This window comes from Microtus oregoni, unplaced genomic scaffold (genome assembly GCF_018167655.1).
Source record: "Microtus oregoni isolate MIOR12 unplaced genomic scaffold, Mior012 000003F_ref0000135, whole genome shotgun sequence".
Taxonomy (NCBI): Eukaryota; Metazoa; Chordata; class Mammalia; order Rodentia; family Cricetidae; genus Microtus; species Microtus oregoni.
The window spans coordinates 20,624,997-20,650,229 of record NW_024543062.1 but is presented as its reverse complement, the minus strand read 5'-3'; the positions used below and the strand labels follow the sequence as shown (position 1 = coordinate 20,650,229).

The 25,233-nt window shown below is 49.2% G+C and overlaps 2 protein-coding genes across 3 annotated transcripts in view; both read left to right on the top strand.

Moving 5' to 3' along the window:
- Positions 1 to 4,206, top strand: part of Bcl7a (BAF chromatin remodeling complex subunit BCL7A) — a 34,401-nt gene extending 30,195 nt beyond the window's left edge. Inside the window, exon 7 of the mRNA XM_041648942.1 lies at positions 1,304 to 4,206. Coding sequence (XP_041504876.1) covers positions 1,304 to 1,375 — 72 coding nt within the window. The 3' untranslated portion in view covers positions 1,376 to 4,206. The remainder of the gene's footprint in view (positions 1 to 1,303) is intronic.
- Positions 4,207 to 23,862: 19,656 nt separating this feature from the next.
- Positions 23,863 to 25,233, top strand: part of LOC121446025 (MLX interacting protein) — a 60,009-nt gene continuing 58,638 nt past the window's right edge. For both annotated transcript variants that reach the window (XM_041648320.1, XM_041648321.1), the window contains exon 1: positions 23,863 to 24,379. In XM_041648320.1, the coding sequence (XP_041504254.1) occupies positions 23,967 to 24,379 (413 nt within the window). In that variant the 5' untranslated portion in view covers positions 23,863 to 23,966. The remainder of the gene's footprint in view (positions 24,380 to 25,233) is intronic.

Below are 25,233 nucleotides of genomic sequence, written 5' to 3'. Positions count from 1 at the left end.
TCAATACTAGTCTAGTCTAGATATTGGGTTCCCAGCCAACTAGGACTGCATAGTGACACCCTGTCTCAAAGAAGCCGGAGGGTGAGCAACGGGATGACGCCACTGATCAAGGCACTGCGCCAGGTCTGATGACCTAAGTTCAAAATCTAGGACCCATGTAGTGGAAAGAGAAAAATGACTCCCTCAAGCTATCCTCTGACCTCTCTGCACATGTTGTTACATGCACACATGTCCATGTGCATGCCCAGTACATATAAAGAATGAGTGTAATAAAACATTAAATTAAATTCCAAGGTAGTGAGGAAGAGAACCTGCTTCCCTGATACCAAGCCTTGTCCGGAGTCCTCAGAGAACGCTCACTCAGCCTTCTGTTTGGTTCTGATGCCCAAACTGGTGCCTCTTTGACACAGTTAACACAGCACATGCTACAGACCAAGCCCTGTCCAGGACTAGGGTGGCTCAGGCAGAGAAGTTTTATAGACAGACGCAGGACACTAAGCCTCTGTCTGGACAGATGGCGTGGGTTGATGCAGAGAAACATGAGAGGAGCCTGGGTGACTTGGGCTCTCTTTAGATTGAGAGGAATCTCCTGTACCTAAAGTTTGAGAACCATGAGCTCAGGAGAGTACAGGCTTCAAGGGGTGGGATGAGTAGAAAGAGGGGGCTGTCCAGGCACAGGCTTTATTCCACGCCTGTGGTAACATGAAGACATCACAGAGGCCAGGGAGCACCGTTTGGTCTCGGGTGATGGCTGAGGTCTGAGAGACCAGAGGTGACAGCTGGTGAGTGAATACCCTTTGGGGTGTCATAAGACTTCTGGGGAATTCAGTGACAAGGATGGATCCCTTTCCCCAGAATAATGTCCCTGTGTCCACTCAGCATGAGCTCAGCATTTGCAGCAAGCCGGATGCCTGTACCTGAGGGACAACAGTCCACACAGCACCTTCCGCTCGGGTGCTTACCTCCATGGTTACAGACAGGAAGACTAGTCACAAGGGAAACATGGTCTAGGCTTTGTGCAATCAAAGGCCAGGGGCTAAAAATACAGAGGGAACAGCCCGTGTCACGGTTCAGAGTAACAGTGGTCATAGAGTAGGTGGGTTTCACACGCTCTCCAAAGCATTTGGGTTTCAAGTTTGCCGTGTGTCTGGAACCTCCCCTCCCCCCAGGTAGAGCTCATAAGGTTGACAGAGCTAAGTAGTTTTCTCTTGCTTCCCTCTGGAGCCAGTCTGCTGTTCCACCGGTGTCCTAACTGCCCTCCCTGCTTATACTGACCCCAGTCCCTTCTCTTCTTCCCCCGAAGGATTTGGAAGGAGGGCCACCCTCTAAAAAGATGAAGCTGGAATGTTCTCAACAGAACTCTGAAGAGATGTAGATGCCCAGTGGAACCCTTTGGTCCATGTTTCGTGGCGGGTACATCAGCAGGCTTAATTCTAGAACGCTGCTCAAGCGGTTCCTCTTGGGCGCGAACAGAACTAACGTTTCAAGTTTACTAAGTGCAAATCCAAGAAAAACCTAGAACGGTGGAACTTCTCAGACGCTGGCGAGCTCTGCTGTGAAGTGAAACACTCGAACCTTCAAGTGACTGTCCTTGGGAAGTGGGCCGACAGCTCAGGAGTGTCTGCACACTCTCTCGGAAGCCAAGATTACATTTGTGTTGCTGCTGTATCCCCTGCCCCCACTTCTCTATTTAATGATATAAGCTATTTGAGGGTGGTACCAGTCAGGAATTTGCTTTTCGTAGGGGCTTTTTCACTCTTCAACCAATTCCTTCCGCTTTCTTTTTTTGTGCCTTGTACCCTAGAGGTTACCTCTGGCATGCTTCCTGGTTTTTGCATCTCTCCTGGCAAAGTGCCCATTCATTTTGGTTGGCTGCTGCCCCCTTCCTGTCTCTCTCCTCCCTGCCCTGAGACTGCTTCAGAGCAGGTGGGGTAGAGAACAGGAGATCAGGCACCTTCAGTGGCTCCTGGTTCAGGTGGGCAGTGTTTGGGCACACCCTGCACCCTACCTGGAGCCAGCCCCAACTCCCAGGGCCCCTAGGGCTCTAAGTCTCAGCCTCACTTCCCAAGGGCTGGCCTCCTTGGTTCAGGACACGCCCTCACCTCCTGGAGCCTTGGAGGCTAGGGGTTTGCAAGCCACAGTAGCCCAGATTGACGTGCAAAGCCTTTAGATTCCTCTGGCACTTCCACCCTATCTCCCCCACTCTAGCCACCACTGGCACTGCTTTCTCCAGGCCCTCCAAGGACAGAATGGCTGACTGCGAGCTTGTCTCCTTAGGATAGTACAGGGCTGGGGAGGTTGGGAGCAGGCAGCAGGAATAGCTGGTGCTGAACTCTCCCACAGGACATTGCTTGGATTTCAAATCCATGGAAACCTGATGCCCTTCGTTCCTGTCCTCCCACACCCCAGATCCCAGGCAAGATGCTCCTGGCATCATGTTCTGACTCTCAGAGGCAACAGGTGGATGGAGTCTCGTTCCCAGCATGAGCTGTCAGCCTCCACTGGGGAGCGGACCTTAACAATTGGGCCTCAAAGGCCAGAACCAAGGCACCGAGGAACTGGGAAGATTTGCACACAGCCCCAGAAAGGAGCCACAGAGGCTCCCTCTTCCCCTGCCCTCAATTGCACCGAGACAGCTTTCTCTCACTCAGTGGAGACACCCCTTGGACGAGCTGCCCAACTGTTGAGTTCTGAGGCCTGGTTTGCTCTTAATTCCTCCACGGACCCCTCAGACCTGACGGCTTCCCCCGCTTCTTTCTGCACTGGAGCACTGACTCCCTACGAGTTGTATGTTGGGGTGGGGGGAGCGGGGTGTTTGTTTTTGTTTTGTTTTTTGTTTTGTTTGCTAACTGGTGCATATTCAGGTACCACCTTGTGACGTGTGGATCTTTCTCCCAATCATCATGAGAAGTGTCTGCCAGGCTCCATTTTCTAAGAGTTTCTGAGGGGAGGAAAGCTCCAACTTCTTTTTCTGTTTTCAAGGGAGCTGTCTATTTCCTATACTCACAAAGAATCAAAATGTTCCTGAATTTTAAATACCTCATGCAAAAATATCTCCTGAAATAAGGGAAGAAAAAAAAACTTTGAAATCTTAATGTTGAAGTTAGCAATGCTAAAATGTTTCTGTCTTAAAAAAGAAAATTCTTGTACTTAGCAATTTTGCCCCTCAGGCAGTCAGTTCTGTGAAGAACTGTGTTCTGTGTCTTTGCTGGAAAGCAACCAGATGCACGACCTCCAACATATCTCAAGGTCAAGGCGGCTTTACCTCCAGATTCTAGAGCTAGGGCAACATTTTTCTTTTGCAGCAAAACTCCATTTTGGTGAAAGATGAATTTGGATATTTATTTCTTTTTCTGGGAAACAAGCGGTTACAACACACAGCTGAAGGAGAGCCCAGCACATGCATCCATGGAGCCAGCAGGGCGGCCAGGGCCACCTGCACCTCTTCTGTCCACTGCAGCCTCTCCGGACAGTCAAGAGGAGTTGACGCAGTTGAGGATGAAGACAACGACGAGGTCCACGGTACCGAGGCTGTATTAGTTTTTCTCTGAAGTGCCTGAAGGTAGGAATAGGCCGTTGATGGGGACCATTCGGGTGCCCCCGACGGCCACGCCAGGCAAAGAGCCAGCAGCCTTGCACTGCACGCTGGCCAGGAAAGCCTTCCACGCGGAGCGGTCAGACTGCAAAATCAATGTGCTTCCTTCCCCGCCACGGTCCTCTCTCCGGAGCCGATGGTCCCCATCCCCGAACCCCCGCCCTCATCCCCGCCACAGAATCTAAGACCTTTCATCTGGCCGAGCCAGGGGCTGGGGATCCTAAGCAAATGCCTTCCGTGGACATCAGGCCCCATGGCCTAAAGGGCTCCCAGGGCAAACATCCCCCAAAACTTGAAGGTGGGGGAATGGCGGCTACACATTCCACAAAGTGCTGGCACTTACACCCACAACCTGGAAGGCTATTGACCGGTTCCTAGAGGGTGGTGACTGCCCATCAGACGGTGTCATGGTTTGGAATGTTAGTTATCGCCGAGGACCTGGTTAGAGATATAAAGACCTTTTTTTCACTGTTACCTTTTTTTCCCTCTCTTACAGTTTTTTTTTTGGTGTGTTGTACAGCAGTATGATTTTTCTCTTATTTATTCCATCGGTAGATATTGTTTGTACAATGTACAATGGTTTCATTTCAGAAAATAAAAAAAAATTCAGATCATGAGTTCCGTGGCTTAACCTATTATAATAAAGAATAAAATCAGGTGCATAAAGAGGATGGATGCCTGCTCTGGCCGCTTCTGCACAAGTCTGGAACGTTCCTTGTAGGAGACTCTGCTGCCAGCCAGAGTTATGATAGCTGCCATTATTAAATACCGGGTGGGTGCCAGGCCAGCCACTAGACACTCCTTTTTGTGGGTATGTGTTGTCAATCACCTTGTGCACCAGAGTAGACAGCAGGGTTGTACCTTGTCCAGGTTGTGCGGCCAGGGAGAGCTCCAATCTATGTCTATACCTGTGAGCCAGGACTGGGCAGGCTGAGGCAGGGTGATTGCTGAGAGTTCAAGGCCTGGGCTACTTAGCGAATAGCAAGCTAGCCAGGGCTACATAGCAGACCCTACCTCCTGGGCTCAGTCCTCAGCACCAGGTAAAACAGCGTGGTCACACCAGGAAAGGGAGCAGGAGGGTTTAGAAGCTCAAGGGTTAGCCAGGAGGTGGTGGTGCACACCTGTAATCCCAGCACTTGGGAGGCAGAGGCAGGCAGATCTCTGAGAGTTTGAGGCCAGCCTGGTCTACAGAGAGTTCCAGGATAGCCAGAATTGTTTCACAGAGAAACCCTGTCTCAGAAAAAAAAAAAAAAACTAAAACAACAAAAAAGTTTGAGGTTTTCCTATCTACATAGCAAGTACCAGGTGAGTGCCTGGGATACAGGACACCAAAAGAGAAAAATACAGATTCTGTCATGGCAGCAATTCTGGTGAGCAAATACTGAAGAGTGTGAGGAGGAAGAATCAAAGCCAGCTTCAACCATATCTTTAAGGCAGAGGCAGGCAGATATCTGAGTTCCAGGCCAGCCTGGTCTACAGCGTGAGTTCCAGGACAGGCACCAAAGCTACAAAGAAACCCTGTGTCGAAAAACCCAAGGGGAGGGGCAGCTGGAGAGCTAGTCTGCAGGGGAGGGGAGGGGCAGCTGGAGAGCTAGTCTGCAGGGGAGGGGAGGGGCAGCTGGAGAGCTAGTCTGCAGGGGAGTGGGCTGGAGAGCTAGTCTGCAGGGGAGGGGAGGGGCAGCTGGAGAGCTAGTCTGCAGCTTTTGCTATCCTTGCGCAGGACCGTGGTTCTGCTCCTTGTACCCACAGAGCAGCTCACAGCCATCTATGACTCCAGTTCTACAGGGCCCAACACACTCCTGGCCTCTGTAGGTACCAAGCATGCATGCACATATTTGCAGGTAAAACATTGATACACATAGATCTGAAAAGTCAGCAAATCGTCAAAGGGTAGACAGCAGCTGGGGGTGCTGATGAGATGATTTGGCCCTGTGACTCTCACATTCCTAACGCTGCGACCCTTTAATACAGTTCCTCATGTTGTGGTGACCCCCCAGCCATAAAATGAGTTTTGTTGTTAGCCAGATAGTGATGGCAGCACACACCTTATTTGTCACAGCACTTGGGAGGCAGAGGCAGGTGGATCTCTGTGAGTTCAAGGCCTGCCTGGTCTATATAAGTGAGTTCCAAAGACAGCTGGGGCTACACAGAGAAACCCTGTCTGGAAAAAAATAATAATAATAAAAAAAATAAAAAACTTATTTTCGTTGCTACTTCATAACTAATTTTGCTACTGTTATGAATATAATGTTTTCTGATGGTGTTAGACGAACCCTGTGAAGTGGGTTGTTCCACAGGGGTCACGACCCACACATTGAGAACCTCTGACTTACAGGAAAAGGCCCTAGTGAGCTGAGTTTGATTCCCAGGCCCCCACATGGTAGAAGGAAAGAACTGACTGCCACAGCTGCCCTCTGACCTTCACACCCACCATGACACATGTATATCTGCACACATGCGCACAATAAATGTAATTTTAAAAAAATCAAAGGTCTTGGTTTATAGAGTGCTTGCCTATCAAGCTTGAAGCCCTAGGTTTGATTCTCAGCACCACACAAGCAGGATTGGTACAACCCTGTAATTCTAGAACATGCAGGAGGATCAGAAGTTCAAGGTCATCCTGTTACACATTGTGTTTGAGTCAGCCTAGGCTAAAGACTCCGCCCCCCCCCCCCCAAAAAAAATTGAATCTTCAGCATTGCAAATACGCTATTTTCTCTGCGGGGGAGTTCTCCTGGTTTTTGCGTTTTTATTTTGGGGTTCATTTTGTTTTGCTTTAGGATTTTTAAGACAAGGGTTCACTCTCCAGCCAGGACTAGCCTTGCACTGTTCCCCTTTGGATTGCAAGGGAGGTCCCCACACTTCAGGTCTTGTTTTTGCTTTAAAGTAGGGCCTTGCTATGGAGCCTAAATTGGTTTAGAAGTTGTGATCCTCCTGTCTCGGCCTTTGAAGTGTTAGGGTTAGAGGTTTGTACACAGGTATATGTACCATCATGCCTGGCTCAAAAAAAAAAAAAAATCCCAGCCAACTGGTGGTGGCACATACCTTTAATCCCAACATTGAGGAGGCAAAGGCACTCTGTGAGGTCAAGGCCAGCCTGGTGTACAGAGTGAGTTTCAGGACAGGCTCCAAAGCTACACAGAGAAAGCCTGTCTCGAAAAACAACAAACTTCCCCCTCCTTCCAGATCTGTGTTCCCTCGTGGAGATTACTGCTGCTTCCTCCGCTGTAGGGGGAGCTAGCCTATAGGAGAGACTCACTGGATTATAGTGGGGACAGAATTATAGCCTCGCCTTGACCGTACCTGGGCTTCTGGTCACTGGTGGTCAGGCCCTAAGCAGAACCGCCTGGCTTGTTCCCGGCAGTCCCTCATGGGCTTTTTTCGGCCTGTGCAATCTCACTTCTTCCAGCCGAAACTTGGCTCTGGTCCCAGGTGGTGAGCGTAGGAAGTTTGTCCAAGAGGTCTGGGAAGATGAATGTTTTCTCCTTGTAGCTAACGAACTGCCTGTCCTTCCCGCTCCAGTCCTCTTCGCCGTGTACCCAGGTTTTTACCAGAACTGGACGCTCGGCTAAATCAACTCCCACCAGGGAAGGTTCAACTGTACAAAACACAAATCACAGGGACTTTGTTTACTTAACGGGGGAGGGGGCGGGGGAGAAAGCGGAATCCACTGGCACAGCTGGTGCACTTGAATGTGCACCAAGCCTTGTTCCTGGCCTGCTCGCTCTCCTTGGATCCACATCACTCCCATGCTCTCTCTGAGAATCTTGCCCTCTCTTCCCCATGCCTCTACTCTCCAGTCCCTGTCTCTGTTCTGCCTCGCTTTCTCCATGGCTCTGGAGCTGCTTTCCCTGATGTCTCCCCTTATCGAGAAGTCATGCGCAGAGCCGGCTTTTGTTGAGCCCCATCAGTGCGTCGGGCCCTACGGAGCTATGACTTGCACTCGGCAGAACAGCGAGCCAGAACCCTAAGAGAGCTGCCCAGTCTGGGTCAAGGGGATGTGTGTGTGTTCTGAAGGCGGGGGTCACGAAGCTCCTAGGAGAATGGAGGAACCCTAGGGAGGGAACTAAGACACCCCCCCCACACTTTCCCCAGTTAACTGGAAGGAGTTGGTGGTGGTTTCTGAGTTCAGACTCTGCTTGAGAAGGGACAGTGTTGCCACTAAACAGCAGGGACTGAAAAAGGCTATGCCAGCAGTGGAGGCAGGGCAGAAGGGAACTGGGACATTGTTAAGAATGTCTTGTGTATTCCCAAGTGAGCTGAAAACAGCCAATATTGCAGCTACATAATAGCAGGGAGGGGTTAGTGGCTGAGGAAGGCAGACCAAAAAGAAAAAAAAAGTTCAAGTTAGCTAACAGGGTCATATTGAGGGCGGGTTGTAGATTCTACAGGCCAAGTTTAACTTCAAGGCTCAACACAGTAACTACCTTGTCCAGTTGCATTCCTCCGTGCGTCCACTAGGGGTCGCCCTTCATCACTGTCTTTCTAATGGTTTGTCTGGGCTGTCCAGTTGACATAATCCCTCCTCTAGACTACAACTATTGGTTGAGGGATGGATGCATAAACCTAAAGAGACCCAATGAGAGCCAGCCCTAGGAATTTCCTGAGCACTGACTGGTGCAATGACGGCTACTGGAGCTAGGGTACAGGTTGTTAAATTTGACTGAAGCCAACATAACGTTGTTGAGAGGCTGAGGTTGCGCTTCCTGAGCGCAGCATTTGGGAGAGAACCCCAGTTGCCTCTCTCCAACCTGTTGGTTCTATAATCCAATAAATGCCCTGGAAGGGTAAGGCCAGTTTGTGTGAGTCTTCGTCCCAGGGCTCAGAGTACCTATTTGATGACTCCAGTCTTGACAGAGCCCTCCAACTTGGAGTCCTCTTTGCTAAGTAAGTCTACAAGCCAAGACAACGGAGGGACTGTCTGCCCCTGCTCTAAATCAAACCCCTTTAGAGCTCCCGTGTGACAAGGACTGGGAAGTTTCACAGCTGGGGACAAGAATATAAACAGAATAGCAGATCCTAATTCGAGCCATATATACAGCCTCTTTCTAGATGCTTCCACACTCCAGTGCTGTGTGAACTCCCTCAGGCGAGTCTCTTAAGCTTTCTCATTAGTAAAATGGGGGAAATGAGAGAGCTGCTACTAATTGGGTTTGTTTTGTTTTTCTTTTGGGGGGGGGAGGGTGGGTTTCGAGACAGAGTTTTTCTATGTAGCTTTGGAGGCTGTCCTGGAACTCGCTCTGTAGACCAGGCTGGCCTCCAACTCCCAGAGATCAGCCCTGAATCTGCCTCCTGAGAGCTGGGAGTAAAAGGGGTGTGCCATCACCACTCTGCTAGGTAGGTCTGCTGCTAATTTCTAAAAACTACATTATATTTATTTTTTTTGGGGGGGGGTACACATGCCATAGCCGGTATGGGGGTCAGAGGACAGCTTCTAGGATGCCTGATGTTGGGCTTGCTCAACCAGTGTCCCTCCTTCAGTGCATAGCCTGAGCCAGCCCTTGTGGAATAAATGTAGCTTCCAGGAAGCAAGAAAAGAAGGTTCCAGGACTGAGCAGAGCAGAAACACCAGACTACACAAGACTCAGGTCAGATAACATCCCAGCCCTAAGCACTGGGCTCAGGAAAGCAAGCCCTTAAAGAGATCGTCAGAACAGCCCACTGGAGACCCGGTTCTTCTGCTGCCGCCCTCTGATCTTCATTTGCTTACTCACCGGGCCCCCAGGAAGCAAGGTGAGGCCGCAGTGCCAGGCCTTGGGTGCTGTCTCCCTCTGGGATACCCCCTGGAATACCGGTACCCACGGATGTGATTTGGCTTAAACAAGCCTTTCTCTCCCCAGACCTTGGAGGAAAACAATCTGCTTTGCATCCATGAACCTCAAGAGGCCCTCCCGCTGCTCGGTTCTCCCTTAGGAAGCCCTCAGTGGTGAGCTCATCTGACCTCTTAGCAACCTTCAATGACAGTTTAGGATAGAGACTCAGCTGCTCCACTATACAGCAAGGGAAACCGAGGCCAGGGACATAACTGAACCAGCTCCTACAGGGGCTCAGTAAGGAGATGTTAAAATCCGGCCTGTCATCTACTAGATAGAAGCTAGGCAATCCAGCCCACCCCCTGTTTTTTGTAATTACAGTTTGACTAGACCATAGCCATACTCATTCCCCTGCCTGCCTGCTTTTACCGTATAGTTGTGGAGCTCAGTCATCACAGCAGACTCTGATTTGCAATGCTGAAAATATCCGCTGACCCATTACAGAGGTTTGTTAACCCTTAGGCAAAACCACATTCTCCTGTAGAAACATTGTAGTTGAAAATAATAATAATATACAAGGTGGGAGTAGTGGGATATGCCTATAATCCCAGCAGTGGGGGGAAGCTGAGGCAGGAGGATTAAGAAATCATGGTCATACTTAACTACATCAAAAGTTGGAGGCCAGCCTGGCCTATAGAAGATCTTGTCACAAGAAAAACAAAAACAAGGATTTCCTGCTTCCTGTGAGCCCTTGGGCTGAGGTTTGCAGCCACATGAAGAGTCCTGGTGTGTTAGAGGCCTTCTATTTTATTTCAATGCCTTGCTGACGGATCTATAGCCTGTTTTGAAGTCTGCTGGGTCACGGTGGAATGAGTACCCACAGTGAATAACCTACGACCTCAGCCTGTGGATTCTTCCTATGCCTGCCCTGTCCCCTGTCCCCTTCGTTGATCAGGACTTGAATTCCTTTCTACTCTAACTTCTTGTAGTCAGGGTCATGAACCCCCATCAGCTGTTTGCATTGAAACTTAAATCGTGTATGACCTGGTGCAGTTAGATTTGACTGGCTATGTCTCATTATCACGCCATCTTCAAAGAAAATTTTTAATCAGTTTGGTCATGAAAGAGAATGAGGGAAATAGGCACGACTTTAAAAGGCCAATAGGACAGAGGATTCAGTGTCACTGAACTCGAGTGTGTGGAAAACCCACTAGGAACGCTCCCTAGGGAAAGCCTATCCTTCTGGGTCAATGTAAGAATTGAGTTGGGCGGTGGTAGCGCACACGTTTAATCCCAGCACTTGGGAGGCAGAGGCAGTTGGATTTCTGAGTTTCCGGTCAGCCTGGTCTACAAGAGCGAGTTTCAGGACTGCCAGAGCTACACAGAGAAACCCTGTCTGGGGAAGAAAAAAAAAAGAATTAAGCTTTAATTTCTAGGAGGTGCAATGACTGATTGCCCTGCTGTGTGTTTGTTCAGCGGCTCCCAGCCTCTCTGGAGTGGGGACTGATGGCCGTGGACAGCATCTCACTTTCAGTTGGATCTTTTGAAACAAACTTGAAGTGTTAACCATATTTATGAATGATGCAGGCGGGATCAGGGCTTCCCAAGATTTTAAATTTATAATGAAGACATTCCCTACCCCCACCCCGAGACAGGTTTTCTCTATGTAACAACCCTAGCTGTCCTGGAACTCTCTCTGTAGACCAGGCAGGCCTCAAATTCACGAAAGTCTGCCTGCCTCTGGCTCCCGAGTGCTGGGATAAAAGGTTTGAAGACTCTTTCTAATAACCTGCAATCCTAGCACGTGAGAGAGAAGGCGGGATTATCAGGAGAGCAAAGTCATCTTCAGTTGTACAGCAAGTTGGAGGTCAGTCTCAGACACATAAAACCCTGTTTCAAAATAACATTTTTATTTTATTTTATGTGTGTGAGTATTTTGTCTGCTCCTACGTATGTGTACTGTGTGCCTGTCTTGCCCACAGAAGCCAGAGAGGGCTTAGATACTCTGGGACGGGAGTTACAGGCTGTTGTTAGCTGCTTTGTGGGTGCTGGGGTCAGAACCCAGGCCCTCTGTTGAGACACATGTTCTTAACTGTTGAGCCGTCTCTCCAGCCCTGGATATTCATTTTTCATAAAACTAGAAAGAAATACACAAGCCCAAACCCACAGGCGTCTGTGTCTTCACCCACCTATGCTTCTATTTCCTTATCTGAGACTCGAGTGACATTTGCTCTCACCCAGCCCCCAGAGTCTTGTGTGAGGGCACAGAAAATGAGGAGATGGGAAGCTATGTAAATTGTTGAGGGTACTCCACCACAGACTTCTCCTGGGTCCTCCTAAGATTAGGAGCTGGCTTGCAAAGGTGCCAGTGTCTCTCTGGCCAGAGGTGACACCTGAGGTGCAGGGGATCCTGTTTGGCTTAGTGTATCTGACCTGCCTCGGCCAGGGCTGCCCAGGCACGCGCGGCGGATGCACCGGTCCTGAACTCTTTCTCCGAGTGGTCCCCAGAGGCGAAGACTGCCTTTCAGTTTCTTCGCTTGTTTGTTTTTGAAGGGATGCTGCCAGACCACAAGGCCACCCCTGCCCTTTCATGGTTTGCTACAGAGATTTCAGGAAGAGAGAGAAGTAAGGAACCAAAAACAAATCCTCTGCCCCTAAAGAACTGCAAGAAGCCCCCCGGCTGTCAGGTTATAGGGGTTTATCCAGCAGATGAAGGATCAGAAAAACCAGGAACCTGGAGAATGCTGGGAGTGTTGGCGCTGATTGTGAACACCCAATAAGTGATGCTGAGGTAACCCAACATCTGTCTATAAAAGTAATGATTTGGTCTCGAACACACAGAGATCTGCCTGCCTCTGCCTCCCAAGTGCTGGGATTAAAGGTGTGCGCCACCAAGAGCTAGTTCCAGGACAGGCTCCAAAACCACAGAGAAACCCTGTCTCGAAAAAAAAAAAAAGTAATGATTTGGTACCACAAAACTCACCAAAAATAGCCCACAGAAAGGGCCAGAGAGTCAGCTCAGCAGTTAAGTGCATATACTGGCTGGGCATAGTGGCCCATGCTTTTAATCCCAGCCCTTGGGAGGCAGAAGTAGGTGAGTCTTCATAGCAAGTTCCAGGGAAGCAGGACTAAATAGTGAGAGCAAAACAAAAACAGCAGGGGTGGAAGGAGGGAAGGGGGCTTGAGTCATGACTCCAAGAGGATTAGAGCACTGGCTGCTCTTGCAGAGGACCTGGATTCAATTTCCAGCACCTACATGGCAGTTCACAAACTTCTGTAGCTCTAGTGCCAGGGCCTTTGTGGACAGGACATAATGCACTTGTGTGCACATACCCACATAGACACAGAAACAACTAAGTAAATCTTTCTTTCCCCTTGTTCCAGTCTTCTTTTTTATTTTTTATTGCTTTATAAATAATACCATTCAAAATTTCCACTTCCTCCCCTCCTCCCATTTCCCTCCTGCTTCCCCACTCACCCTCCCCCCTCCCCTAAATAAATCTTAAAAAAAAAAAAAAAGGGAAAGAGAGAGAGAGAGGAAGAAGGAAGGCAGTTTGGGTCCTCAAGATAGTTCAGTGGGTTAAGGCACTTGTAGTCAACTAAGGCTGTCAAACTGAGCTCAGTCCCCAGACCCCGCCTGTTGGAAGGAGAGAAATGACTCCAAGTTCTCCCCCATCCCCATGCAGGTGTCTGGGCACTCGCACGCCCACACATGCATTAGAATAAACAATGTTTAAAGAGAGAAAAAGAAGAAGAGAGGTGAATTTCACAAGGTAGAGGAACACCACTCAAGTGCCACAAAGTGCAATTCCCAGGAGAAGGTGGCCAATCTTCTCTCATGTTCCCAAGGGGGCTTTGGAATTGGAGACACCCAGGAGAGAAAAAAGAAAGAGAGTAGGAACAGGGTGTGACAGTCAGTCTTCACTGCCAACCTAACTGTATTTGTAATCTTCTAGAAGCACACACCTCTGACTGTCTGTGAGAGGGAAGTTTGGAGAAGTTTAAGTGAAGGCGAGAGAACCATTCTGAATGTGGGGGGCACCATCTCATGACCGAGGACCCAGATTGAACAAGAGAAAAAAAGAGAAAATGGGGCTGGAGAGATGGCTCAGCGGTTAAGAGCATTGCCTGCTCTTCCAAAGGTCCTGAGTTCAATTCCCAGCAACCACATGGTGGCTCACAACCATCTGTAATGAGGTCTGGTGCCCTTTCCTGGCTTGCAGGGATACACACATTATGTATACAGAACATTGTATACATAATAAATAAACAAAGTTAATATTAAAAAAAAAAAGAGAGAAAATGAACTGAGTATGCTGTTTGCTGACTTCAGAGGCAACGTGACCTTCCTCATGCTCCCCCATCAGACCGTCCCGCCATGATGGACTGTATCCCTTCAAACCATGAGCCCAAAGAAACCTTTCCTTCCATTTGTTGTTGAGACACTATCTCATACGATGGCCTTGAATTCCTAATCCTCCTGCCTCTGTCTCCCAAGTGTCATGATGACATGCACGTGCCACCACGATGCCTGGTGTAGGGTCTCTGTAGACCAAGCTGGTTTGGAAATAACTATGTTGCCTGGGCTGACCACAAACACATGGCAATCCTTAACCTCCTGAGTACTAGGATTGCAGATAAATGAGTATTGTATGTATGTATGTATGTATGTATGTACGTATGTATGTATTTGTATTGGGGATTGAACCTAGGACTTGTGTATATTAGGTGAGTGCTCTCTCCACTGAACCATATCCCCACACTTATCAAATGATGTTGCAGGATGTTTAACTGTGCAAAGATGTGTTGCATTTGTTTATGTTGCAGAATATTTGTTTCTTTAACTATGTAAAGATGTGTTCCTGTTTTACCTTGCCTGCATAAGGCGCCTGATTGGTCTAATAAAAAGCTGAACAGGGCTGGAGAGATGGCTCAGAGGTTAAGAGCACTGGCTGCTCTTCCAGAGGTCCTGAGTTCAATTCCCAGCAACCACATGGTGGCTCACAAACATCTGTACTGAGATCTGGCGCCCTCCTCTGGCATGCGGGCATACATCGAGGCAGAATGCTGTATACATAATAAATAAATAAATAAATCTTAAAAAAAAAAAGCTGAACAGTCAATAGTGAAGGAAGAGGTATAGGCAGAATTCCCAGATAGAGGGAGTAAGTAGAAGGAGGAATTTAGACTCAAAGGAAGAAGAAAGGAAATACCAGGGGCCAGACAGACAGACACGGAGGAAGCAGGAAAGTAGGACATACAGATTGAAAGAAAGGTAAAAAGCCCCAAGACAAAACATAGATGAACAGAAACAGGTTAAGTTAAAAGAGCTAGTGGGACAAGCCTAACCTAAGCTCAGCACTCATAATTAATAATAAAATTCCATATCTTTATTTGGAAACTTGTTGGTGGCCCAAAGAAAAGTCCAAATACAAAGTAATGTAGCTCGGGCTGGAGAGATGGCTCAGAGGTTAAGAGCATTGCCTGCTCTTCCAAAGGTCCTGAGTTCAATTCCCAGCAACCACATGGTGGCTCACAACCATCTATAATGGGGTCTGGTGCCTTCTTCTGGCCTGCAGGCATACACACAGAATATTGTATACATAATAAATAAATAAATATTAAAAAAAAAAGAAAACCCAAAGCAAAGTAATGTAGTTGCATGTGGTACATAGGTCTGGGGGATCTCTGTGAGTTTGGGGCTAGTGTGAAAACAGCCTGGTGAGAAGTGAGTTCCAGGGATGGGAGAGATGACTCAGGGGTTAAGGGCACTAGCTGCTCTTCCAGAGGACCCGGGTTCAATTCCCAGCATACACATGGCAGCTGACACCTGCCTGTAACTCCAGTTCCAGGGGATCTGACACACTTACACAGACATACATGCAGTCAAAACACCAATGCACATAAAACAAAATAAATAAACATTAAAAAAAAAGATTGAGTTCCCAGATCAGGTTGGGCTACGTAGCAAGACTCATCTCACAAAAAGGATCAATGTAAGAAAAGAGGCCAAGTGTGATTAAAAAATCTCAGCACACGGGAGCATGGGAGGCAGAGGCAGGCAGAAACTCTGTAAGTCTGAGAGCAGCCTAGTCTACATAGTGAGTTCTGGGTCAGTCAGTCAAGACGATTAGTGAGACCCTGTCTCAAAAACAAACAAACAAAAAGAAAATGGGGGAGGGAATGAAGTTGTACCTCATCACTCTTATAAAAACTGACAGATGATGTGATCATGCCATGGTATCTAAGGTTAAAGGGAAGGTTTTTATTGTAGATTTAAGAGAGAGAACAGACAGAAGCATCAGGAAAGACAGAGAAAAAAATGGACTGAACATGACCCAAAGACTGGACCTGGCCATGAGAAAACAGGAGCAGTGTAGATAAAGGGAGGGAGGAGGGGATAGAGGAACATGGGGAGAGAGAAAGAAGGGGGAACATAGAGAGAGGGAAGGAGACTGGACCCGGCTATGAGAAAAACAGGAGCAGAGCGGGGGGGGGGGGGTGATAAAGGAATATAGGGAGAGAGAGAGAGAAGGGGAAACATGGAGAGAGGGAGAGGCACAGAGGGGGAGAAAGAGAGAGAGAACAAGGGAGACCAAATGAGAGCAGTGAGGTGGAGGGAGACAGAGAGAGCATAGCAGGGTTATAAGGAGGAGTAGCTGGGGGAGAGAAGCTCATGAGCTCGGGGAGTTTAGGGAAGAAGGGGAGGTGAGAAGGGCTGGGATGCTACATGATTGTGAAATCGGTAACTGGTACTTGTGGTACTGAGGGAACCTGGAGGCCAGCATGAGCTTTGGGGAGCTAATTTGTACCTTCTGCTGCTTGGAATCTGGGGAAATGGCATGTCCTTTGGACCTGATGGTGTTGAGTTTAGAAAGCTGCTGCAAAGCGTGGACAAGGTGGTACCTGTAACCCCAGCACTGTGGAACTGGAGGGAGGTCAGAAGTTCAAGACCAGCCTGCTTTACATGAGACCCTTTTTTTTTTTTTTTTTTTTTTTTTTTTTTTTTTTTTTTTTGGTTTTTCGAGACAGGGTTTCTCTGTGGCTTTGGAGCCTGTCCTGGAACTAGCTCTGTAGACCAGGCTGGTCTCGAACTCACAGAGATCCGCCTACCTCTGCCTCCCGAGTGCTGGGATTAAAGGCGTGCGCCACCATCGCCCGGCTCCCTTTTTGTTTTTTAAAGATTTATTTCTTTTGTTTTATGCGTTTGAATGTTTTGTCTGCATGTATACCCCATGTGTACCACATGTGTGCTTGTTACCTGTGGAGTTCAGAAGAGGATACCAGAGCTCCTGGAACTGGAGTTACAGACAGCTGTGAACCACTGTGTGGGTGCCCAGAACTGAACCCAGACCCTTTAGAAGAGCAGCCAGTGCTCTTAGTTGCTGAACCATCACTCTTTCCAGCACCAAATCCCTGTCTTGAAAAAACAAAGTGAGGAGCTGGAGAAATGGCTCAGCAGTTAAGAAAGTTAGCTGCTTGTAATAGCTAATCTTAGTTGTCATCTCCACACACTTGTAAAGAAGGAATGTCTGTTGAGGAATTGTCTCTATCAGATTGCCTGTGGGAATGTCTGTAGGGCATTTTCTGGACTGCTAACTGAAGTTGGACCATCCAGCCCACGGTGGGAGGCATCATCCTTAGGCATGCAGTCCTGGGCTGTATTAGGTATCCGAGTGGGGCTGTGGTGACATGTCCCTTTAGTCCCAGCACTCAGGAGTCGAGGCAGGTGGACCTCTGTGAGTTTGAGGCCAGCCTGGTCTACAGAATGGGTTCCAGAACAGCCAGGACTACACAGAGAAACCCTGTCTCAAAAACAAAAGCAAAAACAAACAAACAAAGCCAGGGGAAGCAAGCCAGTAAGCGCTGTCCCTCCATCGCCTCTGTTTCAGCCTCTGGGTTCTGGCTTGTGCCTCAGCATTCCCTGCTGAGGGATTGTAAGTAATCTTTAATCCAAATAAGCCCTTTCCTCCCCGAGCTGCTTTCTCACAGCCACAGGAGCTAGAACAGAAACCAGAGCAGAGAACATGGAGCATTGCTGTCCCGGACCTAACCTTGTGGCTTTCATGCCTGGACTATTTTGTGAGAGGAAGGTGGAGGTTTTGGAGTTTTAGATTGGAAAGGTCGTTGAGTGCTCAGAGGTTAGTGAGCTACTGTGGGAAGTTGGGTAATGTTCAGAGAAATGGGGACGATGGAGGCCTGGCTTGTGAAGTTTCAGAGGTAAGCAAAGACTTGATCGGAACTATTCGTGTGATATTTTTAAGAATCTGTGAGATTATGAAATTTTTTGTTTTACTGGAGCAATGGATACAGGTTTGCTGGGACTTGAAAAATCAGCTTGTAATTAAAGAAGACCAGTCTCATGGAGGTGAAATCTGTGAAGTATTTCTTGAAGTTCCGAACACAGAAGCTGTGGGCCAACGCTGCATCTCACACTGGCAGCTGAGCTTCGTAACGCGTCAGGGTCTTCCAAATCATAATAATGGCTTTGGCAGCAGGGAAGCTGAAGTTGAAGGGGTCGAGGAGAGGAAGTGAAGCTTGGCACCATGTGTCATGGTTGGAGAGGCCGTGAAGAAGCCATTGGTGAAGGAAAAGTCTCTGTGTTAGTGGAGACCTCGGGATACTGGAGATGCCAGGACTGTGGAATGACACCAGTGACAGCGGCATATAACCTGACAACATCATGGCTCCACGTGTGCTTGAGGAGAAGCTCGTTATCGTAGATATGAAGGAGAATAGCCAGAGGCATCTGGAAGGGTCCAGAGCAGGGAGACAAAGTAGTGTACTGAACACGACCAGCAGACTGGACCTGCCGTGAGAGAAACAGGGGCAGAGCACAGGGAGAGCAAGACAGCTAGAGGGGGAGGGAGGAAGAGAGGGAAGAAGACAAAGAGGGTGAGGGCAACATGAGTAGCTGGGGCAGCGGAGTCTGAGTCCTGGAGAGGAGCTGAGGATGTGATGGCCTGAGATGTGTAACAGGTACTTGTGATGCTGTGGCGGCTGAGGGGGCGGAGTGTATGTGCTAATAGGCACCACAGATGCTATTTGTCCCTTCAGCCAATGATAAGGAAGATGATTGCTTTTGGTAGAGAGGATCCAGCTTCACGGAGTTCCCGAGCAAGGCTGGCTTTTTCCTACTTCCCAGAATTTGGGGAAATGAGCTTCCTTTGGACCTGACACAGCGGAGCCAGCCTGCGCCGAGGAGACAAGCTGCTGTCCTCATCAGCAGAGCTGGAGCAGGGGGACTGGCCAAGCCTTCTGGAGCACTGAGGATCATCAGGCCCAATTGTCAGACACTGACAATTTTATACTGTTGTAGTTTTGGTTTTGTTTTGATATGATGGTAACTGTGTCCTTGTCCTATTGGAATAAGAAAATATTTAGTTTAGTTTAGTTTAGTTTTTTTTTTTTTTTAACAGCAGCCCACAGCTTGAAGACTTTGGGGCTTGCATAGAAAATTTGGACTTACCAATCAATTATTAAACATTTTTTTTGTTTTTTTGAGACAGGGTTTCTATGTAGCTTTGGAGCCTGTCCTAGAACTTGCTCTGTAGACCAGGTTGGCCTCAAACTCACAGAGATCCTCCTGCCTCTGCCTCCCCAGTGCTGCCCAAAGCAATTATTAAACTCTTAAAGAGTGTGACTTTTAAGGTTGTATTGTGTTTTATACTGTGATGTCAACATATGATCTTGGGGACAATAAAAGAAAAGTTGTGGGGCTGGAGAGATGGCTCAGAGGTTAAGAGCACTGACTGCTCTTTCAGAGGACCCAGATTCAATTCCCAGCACCCACATGATAATTAACAACTGCAGCTCCAGCCTGGTCTACAGAGTTATTCCAGGTCAAAGATACAGAGAACCTGTCTCAAAAGGCAAAAAATAAAAAGGAAAAATAAACAACTGCAGCTCCAAAATCTGACACCCTCACACAGACATGCATGCAGGCAAAACACCAATGCATATAAAATAAAATAAATAAATTATTAAAAAGAAAAGTTGTGTTTTTATGTTGTATTTATTTGTTTGTTTGCTTGTTTATTTATTTATGATCTATTTATGAGACAGGGTCTCTCTGTCTGTCCTGGAACTTGATCTGTAGACCAGGCTGGCTTCAGATTCAGAGATCTGACCGCCTCTGCCTCCTGAACGCTGGGATTTAAGGTGTGAGCCACCACTGCCCAGCAGAAAGATTATGGTTTAACACTGACATGTCAGGGGTAGTCATGAGCCACTGTGTGGGTGCTGGGAATCAAACCCAGACCCTCTGCAAGATAAGTGCTTTAAACTGCGGAGCCATCTCTGTTACCCGTATCTGAGCTTTAGATAGAATAGTTGGAATGGGGGCAAAAGCTCTGGCCTAATTAAGTAGTCCCGTGCCAAGTGTGGTTTGAGCATCGTCTGTCTCAGTTCAGGTTCTGTCAGGAGGTCAGAAGAGGATGTTACAGCTGCCGACACCAATGGGGACCAGTAAGAAGACCTGCTCCAGGGTGGAGCCTCCCCATCCTACACTATTTCGATGGTTTGGATTGGTTGCGTTGGTACAAGGAAGATGCTGTCCTTGGAGGCTTTGTTCTGGAACCCAAGGTGACTGCCATTTGGGAAGGAAAATGACTTATTTTTGTGTCTTCAGCCTTGAAAAGGGATGAGGAAGGTTAGGTAGACCGACACCTCTTGAGAGATTAACGTGCCTCGGCAGAGTCAAGGAGACACGGAACTGAGGGAGGCAGAGACGCTAGGCTTTCATCTTGCTCTTAGTTCTCTGCTGCGCCAAAATGAGGAGTCGATGCTTTTCTTCTTTTTTCCCTTTCTCAAAGCAGCAGTGATGCCTGTGATGATGCAGCATCCCTTGCACACGTGTCCTTAGGATACCCCCTTCCTTAAAGCCTTGTCCATATTGTGTTTAATTGTGTGCATGTGTGTGTCTGCGTGTGTGCACATGAGTATGTGTATGAAATTATTTTTAGAAATGTAAAACAAAGCAAGCAAACTACATGGCTGACATAGCTAATCCCCACCTGCTAAGATGCTGAGGCAGGAGGATCATCTGTGGACCAGGAGTTCAAGACTAGCTTGGTATGTGGGCTAGTTTTATATCAATTTGGCACAGACTAGAGTCAGTTTGGAAGAGAGAGCCTCAACTATGAAAATGCTCCTGCTAGAGGGGCCTGTGGTGCATTTTTTTGATTGACAAATGAGGGGGGATGGTCCAGCTCACTGTGGGTGGTGCCATCCCTGGGTGGGTGGTCCTGCGTGCTGTAAGCAGCACTGAGCAAGGGCCTCTGCGTCAGCTCCTGCCTCCAGGTTCCTGCCCTGTGTGAGTTCCTGCCCTGACTTTCTTCCCTCAGTGATGGACTGTGCTGTGAAACTGTAAGCTGAAATAAACTCTCCCCTCCCCAAGCTGTTTTGGTCACAGTGTTCATCCCAACTATAAACACCCTGAGAGACCTGGGCAATACAGAAACACTGAGTCGGCCGGGCGGTGGTGGCACACACTTTTCACCCCAGCACTTGGGAGGCAGAGGCAGGAGATCTCTGTGAATTCAAAGCCAGCCTGGTCTACAGAGTGAGTTCCAGGACAGACAGGGCTACACAGAGAAACCCTGTCTCAAAAGCAAACAAACACAACAAACAAACAAAAACATTGAATCCTTTATTTATTTATTGAGACAGGATCTCACTACGTAGCTCTGGCTATCCTAAAATCCACTATATACAGCAGGCTGGCCCCAAATTCCAAAGAGATGTGCCTGCCTCTGCTTCTCAAGTGCTGGAATTAAAGGCATGTGCCACTCTACCTGGCACCTAGGCTAGTCTTGCTCTCTTGCCTCAGTGTTCCTAATAGCCAGGGGACTACCTGTGCCAGCCATAACCCATTACTGTTTCCAGGATTTTGTTTTTGTCATTTGCTTCTTCCTCCCTCCTTCCCTTCCTTCCTTTCTTTTTTCTTCCTTCCTTCCTCCTCCTTCTTTCTCCCTCCTTCCCTTCCTCCCTCCTTCCCTTCCTTTCTTTTCTTCCTTCCTTCCTCCCCCTTCTTTCTCCCTCCCTCTCTTCCTCCCTCCTTCCCTTCCTTCCTTTTTTTCTTCCTTCCTTCCTCCCCCTTCTTCCTGCCTCCTTCCCTTCTTCCTTTTTTTCTTCCTTCCTTCCTCCCCCTTCTTTCTCCCTTCCTCTCTTCCTCCCTCCCTCTCTCCCTCCCTCCCTCCCTCCCTTCCTTTCTAAGGGCTCTGTCTGCATGAATACCTGCAGGCCAGAAGAGGTCATTGGGGCCCATTATACATGGTTGTGAATTATTTGTGGCTGCTGGGAATTGAATGCAGAACCTTTGGAAGAACAGCCAGTGCTCTTAACCACTGAACAACTTCTCCAGCCCCCAAATTTTATGCCTATGGGTATTTTTTGTTTTTTTGATTTTTTGAGACAGGGCTTCTCTGTATAGCCCTAGCTGTCCTGGAACTCACTCTATAGACCAGGCTGGTCTTGAACTCACATGGATCTACGTGTCTCTGCCTCCCAAGTGCTGGGACTAAAGGCAGGCACCACTGTGATGCCGTTTTTACACTTTTAGATACAACCTCACACCCAGGTACCGCATTTGCATCTGTTACACTCCACTCACCTCTCCCTCCAGCCCCTCCCGTCTTCTCACTCCCTCTGAAACATGATCTCTTCTTCTTTAATTATTATTTTTAAACATGCAGGACACACATGTGCACATATAAAAATAGCCTGCTGAGTCCATGTAGTGTTGCTCTACCTTCTTCCTGGAGAAGACTGATTTCCCCTCTCTCAGCAGCCATTCACAGCCTGTAGCTCCTAATTTAGGAGAGGGGTCTTGTGAGATTTCCTCCATCCATGTTGGGATGTTAACTGGTGCTGCCATTTTGTAGGTCTTGTTTAGGCCATGGAGAGTACATTAGTGTAGCTCCCCTGTTATATAAAGAAGACACCCCGTTCTCTTCTCTCTTATAATCTCCCAGCTTCCCTTCCACTTTTTTTTTTTTTGAGACAATTTCTCTGTTTGTTTCTGGCTGTCCTAGAACTCATTCTGTAGACCAGTCTGGCCTCGAACTCAGAGATCTACCTGCCTCTCTGCTTCCTGACTGCTGGGGTTAAAGGTGTGCACCATCACGTCACACAGCTTTCACTTTTTTGAAAAGGTGGGTGTCTCTCTAGGTAGTCCTGGCTGTCCTGGAGCTTGTCCTTGAATTTGGATTGATCCTCCTAAGTGCTAGGATTACAGGCCTTAATTTTTATTTTTTATTTAAAAAAAAAAACTTTCGTGAGGCAGAGGCTGGAGGATTTTTGAGTTTAAAGGTCAGCCTGGTCCACATAAGGACTACATAGGGACCCTGTCTCAAAAAAAAAAAAATCATTTATTTATTTTGGGAGGCACGGATGCCACAGTATGGCGGTCAGAGGAGTTTGCTGGAGTCCTTTTCTACCATGTGGGTCCCGGGCTGGAACTAGGGTCAGACTTGGCACCAGGTGTCTTTACCTGCTCAGTCATCTCACTGGACTTCTCTATTAAAAAATAATTATTTTATTTTTTGAGGCAGGGTCTCCTGCAGTCTAAGCTAACCAAGGATTTCGGGAACTTCTTATCCTCCAGCCTCTGCTTCCCTCCTGTTGGGATTGCAAGCATGCGCATGCGTTACCATGACTGGCTCATTGCTATTTTTAGGTTGATATAACTTTCTGGGGCATAGGAATTGCAGTGAAGAAAGCTCACAACTTCCCCTTTTGGAATTTGGTCGCTGGGCCAAACTTCCAAACAATAGCGAAGTATTTTGATTTGTAGCTGAAGTTGCTGGGTCTGGAGGCAGACAGCTGGGCCCCTGCTGGAGCAGGACTGTACTCTACAGGAGTAGTGATGCCCAGGGGACATGCCTTAATCCCGGAGAGCCAGTTTCCGCCCCGAAGGATGGGAGGACTCCACGCTCCTGGTCAGTCTCGTCGGAACATCCCTTAGACGTCCCTTAGGAGCATCCCTTAGAGTTCAGGCGACTCAACTTCGCAAAATGGGAACGGTAGTCTTGACGCTCCACAAGATCAGGAAGGCTTTTGAGGGCTCAGTTCCGGGTACGGAGGGAGAAAGCAGACCGGAGGGGGGGGCAAGAGCTCCACCCCTACCCACCACGTGGAGTCCCCTCCTTGCCCGCAGTGAGGCCTCAGGGCGATTCCCGAGCTCCGGGCGTGGCGGAGGCGGGGCAGGGGCTGGGGCCAGACTTCGCTGGAGAAAGAGCCAATACCTCCCTGAACCGGGACACTGGGAGGGGACAGGCCTGGCTTTCTGGTCCCCCGGCTGCCCGGCCAGCCCGGAGGGGGAAAGAGGGCAGCCAGGGGCGGGGCATGGAGGCGTGGCCTCCAACTTTTTTTTTTTTTTTTGTCCTCCTAGATAAGAAAAGGTTCCCCTGCGCCTTTAAGAGTTAGACGCAGGCATCCGATTGGCTGAGACGAGATGTGACATCACGAGGAGGCGGGCGCCCCCACCCCCCTCTGGCCGCTCGTTCCCGGGCAGTCTGCGCGAGGGCCGGGCCCGGCCGGCGGCCTCTCAGTCCCCTCAGCCTCTTCTCTCCACGTCGTCCCGGCTCCCGGGGGATGCCCCGGACCAGGTTCTCTTCATGGCTGCCGACGTATTCATGTGTTCGCCGCGGCGGCCCCGCAGTCGGGGCCGCTCGGTGCTGCTCAAGCCTCAGGTGCCGGAGGACGACGACGACTCGGACACAGACGAGCCGTCTCCGCCGCCCCCCTCCGGCGTGGCCACCTCAGCCCGGGCCCACGCGAGCACCGCGCCGCTGCCACCCCGGGCCGGGCCGGGCCGCGAAGAGCCTCCCCGCCGACAGCAGATCATCCACAGCGGCCACTTTATGGTGTCCTCTCCGCACCGCGAGCACCCGCCCAAGAAGGGCTATGATTTCGACACGGTCAACAAGCAGACGTGCCAGACCTATAGTTTCGGCAAGACCAGTTCCTGCCATCTGTCCATTGATGCTTCGCTCACCAAGCTCTTCGAGTGCATGACCCTGGCCTACAGGTAAGGACCCGGTGACGCCCCCAACCCCACTCCCGGACCTGGCCGAGGCGCCCCCTCCCATCTTTATTCCCTTCTCTTTGACAAAACCATCGGGGGCATTTGGCTTCACGTTTTCCCTTTGGGGGCTGCTTCTAGGAAGATTTGTGGGTCTGGGGTCTCCACAGTTAGGAGAGGCGCCAGGGTTCTGGCCTGTAGTTCTGTCAGCAGTGCCTGGGTTCTTCCGGCTTCGTGTTCCCCCATCCAGGCCCTCCCCTCCCCTGGTGCCCGTGGGTCCGGTTTCGGACAAGAACTAGGTGTAGCTCCGGTTTGCGTGTTGTTTCGCCTGGCTCCGTGGACCCCTTCCCTCCGCTGCTTTGTGTGTTCCCAGCACCACCCAACGGTTAAGATCACCTGTCCAGGGTGGCTAGGGCGCTGGCTGCACTATCTAACGATTGTGTAACGAGCCCGTTTCCTCGTTTCTAAAGAGGGGTGCCGGTGGTATCGACCTCCAGAGGGCTGTGCCGGCGGTGGACTGAGATCGGTGGGGCGTGCAGTGGGTAGTAGGCACTCCTGAAGTGTTAGTGACTTTTCCTGCTGGTCCTGGCATCTGCAGCCTGGCTTCCTTCACCTCTCAGTGGCTGGGAAGCTCTGAGGCAGGGCTCCTTGATGCACTGAGGAGGACTTGTGGAGTCCAGCTGCCCGCCCCCACCTCCTCCCGCAATCCCCCCCCCCCCCAGGCGCAGTCTATTTCCCTGGCAAGTTGGAAGGTTTTTCTATTTTTCTTTCGGAGTCAGGGTGTCATTGTAGCCCAGGAGCCTCTCAAACTTGCTCTTGTAGTAGAGGCTGGCCTTGAACCCCTCTTGACCTTCCTGACT